A 14,311-nucleotide genomic window follows, 5' to 3' on the forward strand; every position below is an offset into this window, starting at 1 on the left:
ATAATGCCTTTTCTGTATATAAAACATTCAAATTCATTGATCTGTATAGTAAAGCATAAGGGTGGAAGAGGTACTCTTTTCATTTTATGCTTGCTGAAACTACAGTTCAGAGTGGCAAAACAATTTCCCTAAAGTCACAGAGCGAAAATGTGCTAGACAGTGACTCAAGCTGAAGACTTACAACTTCCCAAATTACGCTCGCTTTTCCCTCTCATAACCCAGTTTCATAGCATTCTTACTTATCTATCAGCGTGCATGAAACATGTTTACTGCCAATGGTAAACAGGTCAGGTCCTGAGAGGGTCAGTGAATGTCCCATACTGCCAGCTGAAGATCATGAGAATTCTGTACCAGCTCTGGAGAAAGTTCTTGATGACCACTCAGTGGTTTTGTGTACTATAGCAGAGTACTCTGGATCTAATTATTTAACTTAGCATACTACTGACTATTTTTTGAACTGCTGGAGTGATACTAAATAGTACACCTGACCTTTGCACAGTTAAGCAACCAGGTAAGTGTTCAAGCAGAAAATTGACCCTAATATTAATTATTAGTTGGTTAATACTGAGCATTTCTTTCTGAACTGTTTAATTCATTTGATTATGTATGCATTTATGTGTGTTTTTAGATACTGTATTAATATGATTAAAAATTCACCTATTAAATAGCCAAGACTCCCAAAGAGATCTGAATGGGCCCATTGGCAGCACCGTATTTTGCACCTGAGCTGAAGTGGACGAGTCCACACCAGAGCCCTGGGTTTTCTTCCCTCACCTGCTTCTCCCAACCTCGGAGCCCAAGGAAAACAATAAAGCCACATAGAAACTGTAACTCACCCTTAAGATGTATTATATTCAGACAAATGCATTTTCTACTGTCTAATGTTTCAGTAATGACCCCAAAGGGAAAAAGGAGTCCTTACAACCATGAGCCCAGCACAAACGGAATACGGTATTCTCAGCCTTAACAGAGCAGTTGGTTCATTTGTCAGAATGAGAACGAAACTGTTTACAGAAGAGTGAAAGTCAGCAATGTATTTGTGAAGCTGGATGCCTTCAAAGGGCACTCTCCTTGTAGCTTTTTTTTAAAAAACAATTGTTCTATGGAGATGGTGATGCCTATCATTTGTGGTCTTGCTGTGGTGTCCCTCAGTTTTTAAAATGTCATTTTCAAGACTTTAGTAATAAATTTTAAAAATACTAATGTTTGAATTCTGTAGACAAAATTTAAAATGTGTATGCAATTGAGTTTCTTTGGATGATTATGGTTGAGGCTTAATTAACAAATTGTGGGGTTTTGTTTCAGGAGAGCACAGACGTGGAGGAGGAGGAAGAGGAGGAAGAGAGGGTGAGTCTTCTAAGGAAACAGCTGGACAGGGACATGAATGGGGGCAGCAGATTTGCCCCGCCAGGTTGCATCTTTTTGGTTCTATAATACTATAAATTAAATGATACAATAATATTAAAATGTTTTTTTAAAAAACCCAGGATCTCCTGTATTAAAAATGGAACAGTTACAGTCCTCTATTTGACTCTTTACCCAAATGGATTAGGAGTAGCTGTTGCCTTTCCTGTCTTGCAAATTGACAGGTAATATTTGTACACCTTTATGGGTATAGTGCGATATTTGGGCTCTAAGATTTCACATAATAAGATTCAATGGGGATATAACGTTAGGAATAGCTAAAATGTTCTAAACAGCATACCGATCGGAGTCTGCTCTCTGGACGAAAGCCAAGGTTAGCCCTCCCCTTTGTAGATAAAAGGTAGCCTGGGAAGTCAAAAGGAAATCAAGTGAAATTGCTGCTCCTTTAGGTTCACGTCGGCGCGCTGTGGGGTGGTCACCCACTTCCGAGCCTGTCAGTTTCCCAGCTGTTGCTGGCAGCGTTTTCAGCTATATGTCTGTGTACATCTGTCCTTTTACTTCTCCTGGGAGAATCTCTCAAATCTGCTGCTTTTGTTGTCATTACACTTTCAGACAAACCTTCTGGAATAAAATGAAAAAAGGGAAGTGCCAAATGAGATGCTTCAAGCTTAATGGACTTCCAGTCCCCTAAAACCTGTGGGTATATGGGGCCAGGGATGGTAGAATGGAGGAGGCTTCTGGGAGAGGAAAGGGCAAAAGGGAGAACCTGAAGAGTAAGTGTGCAACATAAATGCCCATTGAATAGAAATTAATTCAAAGATACTGGCTCCATGACACAAAGAGTCTGAAAATTAATTGAGTGGACCAGATGGTTTCGCCCATTTAAGGCAAATGGGGTGGGTTACAAAGTAAGTTGTATTTGTTGTGCTAAGAAGATCGTTAATAGCAAAATAATAAAGTATAATATTTATAAAAAGGAAATCCTCCTTTTTCAGGTTAGAGGTCCCACAGATTCACCTTTTATCCTGATGCATTGATGGGAGGGTTTACCATGTGACCATCATTGAATATTAGTTGCCTGGCTAAAGTGCATAAGGGATGTTTGGTGAAAGAAAATAACCAGTATTAATGAATTAGTTATAAACCTATACACTGTACCAGTTGCAAGTCTGGGCCTACAGTTTTTCTACCAGCCAGCTATGAATTATGGGTTCAGCCCCTCCCTTGGGTTTAAAAATTTGCTAGAATAGCTCATAAAATGCAAGAAAACATTTACTTACACTTCTGGTTTGTGGTAAAAGATGCAACTCAGGAACAGCTAATTGGAAGAGACATACAGAGGAAGATTGGGGCTGGGGTGTGGTCCTTCTTTGCCCTCTCTAGGCACTGCATGATCCTGGCTCCTGCACATATTCAACAGCACAGAAGCCTCCTGACATAGTTGTTTTTTTTTTTTTTTTTTTAACTTTAGTGGTTGTTTTTCTGGAGGCTTCCTTAAGTCAGCATGGATGATTAAATCACTGACCACTGTAATTAAGTCCATGTCCAGTTCTTCCCCTCTTTCTGGAGGCTAGGTGGTCTGGGAGTTCCAATCCTCCAATCACATGGTGGATTCCTCTAGCAACCAGCTCCCATCCTTAGGGGATTTTTAAACATGTTGTCTCGTTAACTTAAACTTAGGTGGGATAGACATTTTTTTTTTTTAATGAACAACAAAAAAATTCTCCTTTCACCTTTCTACATCTGCAGCTATTTCAGGACCTGGAGACAAAACCAAATATAACAAAACATACTCCTACCACTCTTATCACTTAGGCAGTTCCAAGAGTTTTAGGAGCTCTGGCCAGGAGCCAGGAACAAATACCAAATATATATTTCTTATTATATCACAATATCACACTAGGCAAAATTCTAAATTTTCATAGACCAAAGCTCAAAAGAGAGGAAAAAAATTTTTTTCTATTTGACCAAGTCTATTTAAATGAGCCACCCCAGGAAGAAGGCCCTGCCTGCCCACCCTTTAGAGATCATTTGGACCAGATGTCTTTGGCCTGTCTGAAGCAGAAGAGCTTCCAACAAGAAGACTAGGAATGGAAAAGTATTGTTTGGCAAAGGGCAAGCAACAAAATTAGGCCATGAAGTGTAGATTATTGGTTGTCAAGGTCTAATCTTCCACTGAGTTGCCTCAGACTACCTGGATGTTTGCAGTCAGATCTATGTGAATGTGCTTCAAGTTTTTCTGGGCAAGGATGACAGAGGGGAGAGTGTGAATGGCAGCACCCTGGCATGGGTTCATCCATCCCAGCATGGCCCTGCTCATGACAGTAGCATCAACTTGTTCCATGGTGAAAGGGGTGGCAGCAGGGCTCTCCTCACTCTCTCCAGGGCAATTTCATTCTTGACATGTTTTTATTATAGTATTTCAATAGTGCCTTTTTTTTTTTTTGGTACTGAGAATTGAATTAGGAGCACTCAATCACTGAGCCATAGCTGCAGCCCTTTTTATTTAGAGACAAGGTCTCACTGAGTTGCTTAGGGCCTTGCTAAGTTGCTGAGTCTGACTTTGAACTTGAGATCCTCCTGCCTCAGTCTCCTGAGCTGCTGGGATTACGGGCATGCACCTGGCTCAAATAGGGCCTTTTAATAGGTAATGCAAAACCATGGCAGTTTTACTTCTTCAGCTTTATATTTCTATAAAATCCTCTAAAGAATGAGTGTAAAATAATTCAACCTCTGTTTATGCCTCTTCTGCTTAACATACCTTTCAATAATAGCTGGGGAGAACAGCAGGCTTCCTAGTCCTTGTTCATTTCTTTTCACTATACCTTCTCTTGTAAATCTGTTGAACTAAAGGGGTATTCAACATGGAGGCTCCTCAAGTGCACATCCTGCGGGTGTGCAAAGAGTCACTTCTTCTCCACGTACAGCAGCCTCCACCACTGACATGTGTTCATCGTAGACATGGATACACAGTGACTAGGCGACTCCCCACCACAGTGGACTGTCAGAGAGGTCTTCCTCACTGAGCCCTTCTGGCTTCTGTTGTGTGTTAGATGTGACAGACTGTGCTTCTGGGAACTGTAACACACCCATGCCAAGAGGAACTGTTTACAAATTATAAACACACAGCCATTTCTTACAGAACCAGAAGAGTGGAGAAACTCCTTTCTACCCAAACCATCCATCTTAAAAGTGACACTCCTTAATTACCAGCACCCCTTCCCACCACATACCGTCACAGATGACTGTGAAAGATGAAAGGCTGCCTGGGCCCCTTGGCCCAACTTCCTCAGGAGATGAATGCACTCTCATCTTCTGCCTGTCTTGGATGCACAGACCAGGACATGGTCTGGGGTCTGTCATACTTTTATTGTCTGGAATAGGGATTGTTGCAAAATGACATCACTGTAGCCTCTTGCTCCTTCTTATTGTTAAAAGTGCTTGATGGTGATCTGTATTAGAAACCACATTAGACTGGACAATTTTGCCTTTTCTTTCGCGAACTTTCAATGAGAGCATAGAAGTTTCAGGTAACTCGATTTTTGGCTTTCAGGAAGTGAAGCATACAAGCTAAACTTTAAAGAGAGGAAATCCTCCTTTCTTATACCTGATGGCCCATGTAAGAAATTGCTTGTTGCAAGTGTAGTTTGCAAGGGACCCCAGAACAAACAGATAATGGCTAAGTTCAGCCAACAGCAATCAGTTGACATTTCCTATTTGTATTAGATTCCATATGTGGAATCCTTCCGTGTGGACCTTATTTGTACGGATGGATTACAATGAAAATTGCATTAATTTTCTACACAGTAAAGGTCAGTAATTGAAGCATGAACCAAGAAACTATTGTGTAAAATGCTGTATCCTGTACTTAGGAAAGGTCATGCAAGACAATAATATCTTGTTTTCATTGCTGAAGGTATAAATACTTCCATTAAGAGTTTCTTTCTTTTTCCAGCTCAACAACCACTTACATAGAATATTTCAGCATTTACTATTAGCATCAGGAAAGAGGAATCATAGAGCATATAATAAAAGAAAAAAAAAAGCAGTGTATTGCTACCATTAAGAAACTACTCTGATGCCTGCGTTGTGGGTTGGTTTATTTATAACTAGGCTGACAGAAATAGGACTTGAATGATCTGTCCTTTTAGGATCATCAATGAGGTCAGAATTTTCTGATAGAGTTTATGAAAAAAGAAAATCATCTTTTTATATCAGTAATTGATTTAAAAGCAGACATGGATGTTTTCCTTGAAGAAGATAAGAAACACAATGCATTTTTGTTGACTGAGGAACAATTTCTAATGAAAAGATACAAATGGACATTATATTTTCAATTTGCAGAAATTAGGATGTCATCATTAAAACTTAAGCACATTTAAACTGTGAATTTCACAATCCAGCAATCTATTGAATGACATTATCATTACACAGGCAGAGCCATCAAGGAAGAAGACCATGGCCTCTGTACCCAGGAGTTCTCTCTGTAAATTAACCTGCACACTCCTTTCAGTGGGGTTGTTCGGTCCACTGAGGCTCATTGCTTTCATCCTCTTGTTGTAGAGGGAGAAGTTAATCTACTGTCCTAACTCGGGAAAACTATTGTTCATGGGAGACACCTTACAATCTAGTAATAAGAGTGGTTTGCTTACTATTCTTCTTGCCTTCTTAAAAGATGTCCAAAGCTCAGTAAATGGGTTTGATCAGTGTTAATTCTTGTTAATTCTTCCGTTAACCATGTTACTTTAAGATGATGAAGTATGGTGATAGTAAGAAAATAAAAATCCAGGACGTAACTTTCGATGTTTAACAATAGTTGTAGATGTGCCTATGTGGGTATCTGTGCACACACACTCCTTCAGCGCATATACAACCCACATACAGGGCCTGTTATAGAAGATCTGCTTATGGATAAAATTTAGGGAACTAAAGTAAATGGAAATTCTGATATAAGTCCTTTTAGTTTTATTTCATATGGTTTTTATTGGCTAAGTGATTTAATTGATAACAATTAGACCACACTGTCGTAAGATTTTAATAATAAGTGGGTTCCAGCCAATTTTTAATTCTCAATTTGTGGACATTCTGAATGAGAAAAGGGTGCCTTCCCCAGTTCCTATACTCCTTTGACATATCAGCTTGCTCACATTCTTTTCTAAAATTCAAACTTCCATTCTTAAAAGGGTTTGACTTTATTACCTTTAGAAGTAATGCAAAAATGATACTAACCTAGCCCTTAGGAATATTCAAAATATACTATTCATTATCACACTATCGTTCCTAATACTAGTAGATCCTATCTGCCATGTCTACTGTAAGGACTGTACTTAGTATTTACTTTCAAATTTTGTGAAATAAGATACACCAGACTTTAATTGCATGAATTTTTTATTTTATTTTATTTTTTTGTTATTGTTGGTTGTTCAAAACATTACATAGTTCTTGATATATCATATTTCACACTTTGATTCAAGTGAGTTATGAACTCCCATTTTTACCCCGTATACAGATTGCAGAATCACATCAGTTACACTTCAATTGATTTACATATTATCCTTCTATTAACTAACATGTACAAAATTGAGTATAAGGCTCTGATATTTAGTAGTCTGTGCTGCATCATGGTGTTTAAGTTCTCATTGCCAATAGTTTTAACGTCAAGCTAGGGTGGAATACACTAGATATTGTATCCCAATCGTCCACAAGTATTTTTTCTGAGCACAGTAGCTTTTCCTCTTGTCTTTCCTTGTGAAACCTTCTATTTCAATGTGGCCCAATCTAAGTCCCAATCATCAACAAGACTATAAGAAAATTATTAGAAAAGTGAAATAAAATTTATGGAGATAATTAACAGAAAGGTGGAAGCACATTTTTCCCTCATGAAAAATTAAGTAATAAATGAAAAAGAACGAAACACAAGTATTAATTTAAAACAAGATTGTGATATATAAGAATTACTTAAATAGTGAGATCAATTAAAATACTAGTATTTTCAGAGTGTTCCAAATTTACAAGCTGCTTTTATACCCTTTAACTCTTTGAGTATTCAAGTCATTACTTTTGATATTATCTTTCCCATCCACAATTGAACAAACTCAGGTTAAGAGAAATTAAGTAACATGTCCAGGATTTCTCAGCCAGGATAGTTGCAAGATTCAAACCCAGATCTTATTTCCTAAATCTTATTTATATTTCACTATGCTACATCATTATGATGGAGCATATCAGCAATTTATTCATTCCCTTTTCCACATTATTGTTGCTGATATTTATTGATTTCTCTTATCAAAGCCTCTGTGAGGACAGAGATTGCTATAATAAGCAAGATGGTCATGCTCAACAACAGTCTTGCTGTGTGATTACTATACTTTCATCAGGATTTGTAAATGATGAAGGGAAGTGGAGAGGAAATGCTGGGGGAATCAGGTGTGCCAACAGAAGCTGTGTTTAAATTCAGATTTAGGGTAATGAGAATTACGTTTTGCATTTCTTGATGATATAAATATTTTTACCTTATACCTGCTTTATTCTCCTACCTGAGAGGAAGCTAAAGGAGGCACATAGAAACTAAACAACTGTTGCATTTTGTGTATTTGTCTACAGTAGTCATAGTTATAAAAAACAGCTCTATTAACCTTGTGGTGGCACAGCATTCCGTCAGTTGGCTCAGAGGAACTGAATGAATACCAGAATCTATGTTAAAAAAAAAAAAAATATATATATATATATATATATATATATATATATAAAATGTGACCAATCTTTTAGTTCTGTGTAATTTCTTTCTCTTGGTGGTGTTCATTCTTTTTTGTTTTTAATTTTTTCAATCCTTTTATTTGATACCAGAGGTTACTATTGCAAGCCCAAAATGGTGTTACATAAAGTATATAAGCTCCATAATGACCAGACAGGGGAAAGGCCCTTAGAAATGATGTTGATTCAAATCCAAACACTGCTTTATATACATTTCCTAAAGTAAAAGAGCTACTTGAGAAACAAGCACTCTGCAGAAAGAGGACAGATTTCTCTCTTCCCACCCCCACTTTAATAGCATGAACCATGGTGTTGACACCACACGTGTGTCTGTCTGCCAACAAAGTGCCCCATGGGAAGAAATCCTAAACACGGTTCCCAGTGCATTAAGCTGCGATTCCTAAAGAATAATTTTTAATCTCATATATAAATGTTGCTTCCTGTTCTTTGTTATGACAGACACAGAAGTTTTTTTCATGTTACATGCCACTCAAACTATTTCTAATGTTTATAATTCTTCAAGTTTTCAAATTCCAGGCTTTCAGTATTCACTGAAATGAAACAGACCAAACATTCCTGTTGTGTAAAGTTGTATTTTTGTATCTTTAGTCTTGGTGGCTGTAATTACTGGGAGGATCGTGAGAGAAAATTTTACATCGATTTCTTTTGGGAATCCTGTATATCCTGTGACAAACGCTACTCAATTTTTAAGCATGTCAAAAGGATTTTTTTTTTTTCTGACAGGGTCAATTTTCAGGAATATCTCTCTGGTTTTGCTTAGATAATTAATAGAGAAATGAGAGTTTTTTTTTCTGAATCAGAACATGCAGGAAAGATTTAAAGTAACATACTGCTTATATAATTAATTCTCAGTTGTAAATTCATTTTGATGGTGTTAATTCTGTCCCAGAGGCTCGAAGCTAGTTTATTGCAGTGTCTCATTGGAGACACTGGAAAGGAAACAAGACCTTAAGGAAAAAAAAATAAGATTTGCCTTCTGAATTATTCTTTATGTTTTTTGGTTTATTTTAGAGAACGAACAGCTATGTTACACCACAGGCACATTAATTGTTCCTAATTCAGCTGCTTATAAAACTTAGTCAAAAGCCTCAATGCTTTTGACATTTCAGAAACAAATGAGCAGTTTAAAAATTACGCTCTTGCATTTGTCTTTATATCATATAAAATTTTAGTTAGAATTGGAGCTTGTTACTTGTCTTATAATCAGTGACATTCTTTAGAGTGTATTTTTGAAAAAGCAAAGTTTATGAAATTTGATTTCTGGATTAGGTAGATTGTATCCTTTGTTGCTGCTTCTGCCTGTGGTACATGCTTGGTTGTAAAGTTGGCCCTGTATCACATGAATTTGCCAGTAGAGTCTATAGTTTTGGAGGTTTATAATGACAGGTAGAATTCCATTCTTTTCAAATATATCAATGGAAAGCTCTATGTTTAGCCACAATTATCTTGTTTAGTTGTTTAATCTCATCCATAGTTATCACTATTTTTATTACAAATGTCCTTGTATAATCAGAAGCTTCCATGTTAAGGGAAATACAAATGTGTGTGACAGCGGTTCTGTCTTTCTGAATGGATTGTTTGTAGTCTTCCTAAGCAATTCAGTAGCAGCAGCCACAGATGCAGTGTGGTGTTGTGTTTGCTAAACTGTGTTATCACCACACTCCCTGGTTCAATCTGAAATGTGTAAATAAAGCCAGCATGATGCAGACAGAGCTGCCAGATGATCTTTCCTACAACTCAGGACAACATGAGTAGACTTGTCCTGAAAGATCATTTCTTTTGAAACTCAAACTAACCCTGGTTCCTTTAAACTAGACAAAGGGTAGTTCCTTCTTTGTCTCTTAGCCTTCTTGAAAGAGACTTATATTAAGGAAGTGGACTAAACTAGACTACCCTAGGTAATTTGCATATATGATAATGTTTAATCCTCCGGTTAGGGCACAGATTATGATCTCTATTTTCCAGAGATGCAACTGGGACTCCAAGAAGGCAAGATCTTGATATGATCACTACTATGGTTAACATTTTGTTTGTGTCCCCAAGGGGTTCATATACTGGATACTTAGTCCTCAATGTGGTGATATGGATGGAGTGGAACCTTCAAGAGGTGGGGTCTAATGAAGGTAATTAGGTCCTGGGACACCACCCAAGGAAGGCATTCATGCTGGTCTCCTAGAGAGTGCTCTCGAGAGCAATGATCATAAACTCAGGCTATCTTTTATCCTTGGCCCCTTCTGCACAAACAGCTAGTTTTCTTTCTGTTTTGTTACCATGTTGTGACACAACCAGAGAGCCCTGTGTCATGCTGTTTGGACCTTCCCTCATAAGAACCCTGTGTTCCAAATTTATTCTTTATGAGTTACCCTACTCAGATATTTTTGTCACAGCAACACAAATGGGCTAATATAATCTCAAAAGCTAGTAGATGACAACACTAGAGTTACCCAGTTTTCTCTTATCCATAGTCTGCTCTGCAGAGGCGTATCTCAGTTTCCTTACAGTTAATACTAAAGGCTATGTAATATATTCATTGTTATATTAGCGGATATCATTAAAAAGAACAGACTATAATACCAATATCTTATTATTTGTGGTAGTTGGTATTGAACCTAGGGTCTTGTGCATGCTAGGCAAACCATCTAAAACTACACTATGCCCCCAGCCCTTTTAATTTAATTGTGAGACAAGAACTTGCTAAGTTGCTAAAACTGACCATGAATTTGTGATGTTCCTGCCTCAGTCCCTGGAGTAGTTGGGATTATAGGCATGTGCCACTGCACCTGTAAGATAATATCTTATTTTAAAAGATATAAAATCTGCAGTGCAGAGAACAAAAAGAACATTTGTTACTATAGAAACACATAAACACATTTTCTAAATGTGTAGGCCAATGGAGTTGGTATATCTTAGGTATATTTTAAGATTTTATATTTCTCATTTTTGACTACTTTTTTATCTATTAGGTTAAAATAATCTTTCATTACCTATCAGTTTGTTAAATAAGAAAGGAAAGAGATGGTTTTCCCCCAATATTGTCAAAAGTCAGGGTATATGTTCTCACAAATATTGGGCAAACCAGTAATGGAAAAGAACAGTAGGTAGATATGCATAACTGGACAAACATCTGAACGTTGTGTCTTAAATGGTGAATAGACAACAAAGACCCAGAGAGACAAAAGGAACAAATGGCAGACAGAGAAAATATAAGCTGAGTGCCTGCTTTGAAATGTCCAACCAAAACTTAAAGGACTTCCTATAATAAGTGTAACTAGCTTTAGAGTTACGAGTTCTGAGCTGGGATTTTTTTAATCATGTACATGTGAACATAGACAAATGATTTAATCTCTCTGGAATTTGGTATCATATAAATAGAATTACTAGTACTGAAGCCTAGGTAATATGACTTTTGGCATATTGATGATTTAACGGAGATTAAGTTTGCAGTGCAGAGACTGAAAAGAACATTTGCTACTAGAGTGACTGAAAGGACAGAGATGTAATGTCACTTGGGAGAACAAAGGTGGTAGTCAGTGTAGACTGGCTCCCTTAGAATGCTTCTCAAAAACCATGGAACTTGGGGTAGACCTTTCATTCTTTCTGCTGGATTTATTTCTCGTAAACTCTAAGCATTTAGCCCAGTATGGTGGTGCACACCTGTAATCCCATCAGTTTGGGAGGCTGAGGCAGGAGGATTATGAGTTCAAAGCCAGCCTCAGAAATTTCTCAAGGTCCTAATCAACTTCATAAGACCTTATCTCAAAATGAAATATAACAAGGGCTGGAGATATAGTTCAGTGGTTAAGCGCTCCTGGGTTCAATCTCTGGTACCAAAACAAACAAGCAAACAAACAAATTCTAAACACTTGCTGATTTCTCAGGTCCGTGCAAATAATTATTTTACACTATCATAAAACCAAAGCCCTACACTTCACCTGCCTCCATCCAGTTATCCATTTAAAAAAAAATGCCATAGAAGCACCCTGCTTGTGCTGCTGCAATTGTTGGTGCTGAGAACAGGGTCATATGAGGCCATCTGGATTTCTCTCTGTTAGTCCACCAGTTCAAGTGGGCATAGCAGAATGGAAGGGTTCTGGAAGCCATTAAGGGCACATCCAAGTATAAAACATATATATTATCTTATTGTAGCATAGAAACTCCCATTCCTTGACCAATACACAGAGACATCGTCCAATGGCAATTGAAACCATTCAGAGAACAGAGACTACACTTGCTATTAATCACAAAAGATGCCCATCTCATGATGATATTTGCCATCCCAAACATGAGTAGCAAATGCCTTATGCAGGGTTCAACCTAAGGAAGGCATAGAAATGCATGAAAAAAAAATGTTTCTCCTCACTATATAGAATCATACCCTGAAAGGAATTGGTTCCTTTCTATACTAATACATTTTAGGGAAAACTTATTATGCTTATCACATATCTCTGTTTGCTCAGAAAATTCCCACTTAATGATTTACCCCATTTTTAAACCAAGTATTAAATTTTATATTTCTATTAAAACAAGCTGGAACAGTTTTCTTGGGCTTTTTCATGGTATACTTTTAGCATTTTTTTTAAGGTCATTACTGGTGGTCCATAAATACATAGGTTGGGACCAGAGTTCTCAAAGTGTAACAATAGTTAAATCTAACAAAACAACCTAGATATTCCTAGGTATCCCATCTTTAACTTCCTCTTTGCATGGGTGGATTAATTCATTATATTAAGTAAATATGAACTTTTAAAAACTGATAATGTTTTTAAATCCATAAATAATAAAAATACAAAGAGTACTTAATGAATAATCAAGTACTGATTTTCTAATTCTAAATATAGGTGTTGTTGAACTAACTGTGTCTTGGTCTGTATTATATTGCTATAACAAAATACCTAAGACTAGATTATTTGTAAAGTAAAGAGACTTATTTGGCTCAAAATTCTTTTGTGTGTGTGTGTGTGTGTCTTTCTGTGCCTGATTTATTTCACTTAATTCAATTCCTTTCAGGTTCATCCATGTTTTCACAAATGACAGGATTTTCCACTTTTTTTTTACTTTTCTTTAATTAGTTGCTCATGACAATACAATGATTTTACAACATTTGATTCAAATGTATGATATGTCAAGATCTTTGGCTCAAAATTCTGATGGCTGGAAAGTCTAATACCAGCTGTCTTCCAATGTGTTGAAATAGAAATGAAAATGGTAGCATGGCTACATGGGGTGGCTTTGCTTTCCAACAACCTGCTCTCATGAGAAATATGATATTCTCCCCTGAGAATATCAATTCCTTCCAAAGGTGGTAACCCCATGACCAAATCATCTCCCATTAGGCCCCACCTTTTAAAAGATCCATCAATTCTTAATACCATTACATTAAGAACCAAGCCTCCAGCACGTGAACTGTTTACAGGAGAAACCACATCCAAACATAGCAAACTTGTATATGTTGCTTCCATTTCCTAACCACCCCAAAGACCCTGCTTAGGTCATTGACATAGGTAAGCTTAAGTTGACAAACCTGCAGAGGAAGCCACAATAGCTATTTCAACAGAAAATACATATTTAAGAAAACTCTTTATGAAAATATTTTAAAATATAATACATCTAAAATGTATATTTACATCTCTCTTTGTGGGACATTTTATTTAAATCAAATGTCTTTTTCCACATTAATCCATTTCTATTCCAGTTTCATTGTACTTGTATGGGTATTAAAAATAGAAAAGCTGTTGTTAATCTTCCTTGAAAGTATTCAGATTTTCAAATTAGCTAATTCTGAAATCATCTGGATTTTTTTCATATATGGAAAAAATCTTTTTCATGTAAATATTTTGGGGTGCTGGCGATTGATCCAGGGCTCAGGCATGCAAAGCATATGCTCTACCATTGAGCTATACCCCCTGCCTCTTGCAGTGAATTTTATAAATAATAAAATCTTTGACATCAAGAATGACATTGCAAATTTTAATATATGGCATTGGTGATTAATATGTTAGTAATATGAATGTAAATTTTGATGGAGCACATCATAACTAACAAGATACTCTTCCAAAATAAGGAATCCATGAGGCAGAAATGTACTTGGGATTGGCAGTGGTGCCCTCATTATCCACGATCACATGCATGCAAGTGATAATACCGAACAATTCAATTAGAGGTTGTAGCGCAC

The 14,311-nt window shown here is 36.9% G+C and overlaps 1 protein-coding gene across 6 annotated transcripts in view; it reads left to right on the plus strand.

The window, feature by feature from the left end:
• The window catches only part of Mctp2 (multiple C2 and transmembrane domain containing 2), a 220,093-nt gene that overhangs the window by 181,213 nt on the left and 24,569 nt on the right, over nt 1-14,311 (plus strand). For all 6 annotated transcript variants that reach the window (XM_078051223.1, XM_078051224.1, XM_005320102.5 and 3 more), the window contains one exon: nt 1,306-1,347. In XM_078051223.1, the coding sequence (XP_077907349.1) occupies nt 1,306-1,347 (42 nt within the window). The remainder of the gene's footprint in view (nt 1-1,305; nt 1,348-14,311) is intronic.

The sequence above is a fragment of the Ictidomys tridecemlineatus genome, chromosome 5, assembly GCF_052094955.1.
Source record: "Ictidomys tridecemlineatus isolate mIctTri1 chromosome 5, mIctTri1.hap1, whole genome shotgun sequence".
In the NCBI taxonomy this organism is placed as follows: domain Eukaryota; kingdom Metazoa; phylum Chordata; class Mammalia; order Rodentia; family Sciuridae; genus Ictidomys; species Ictidomys tridecemlineatus.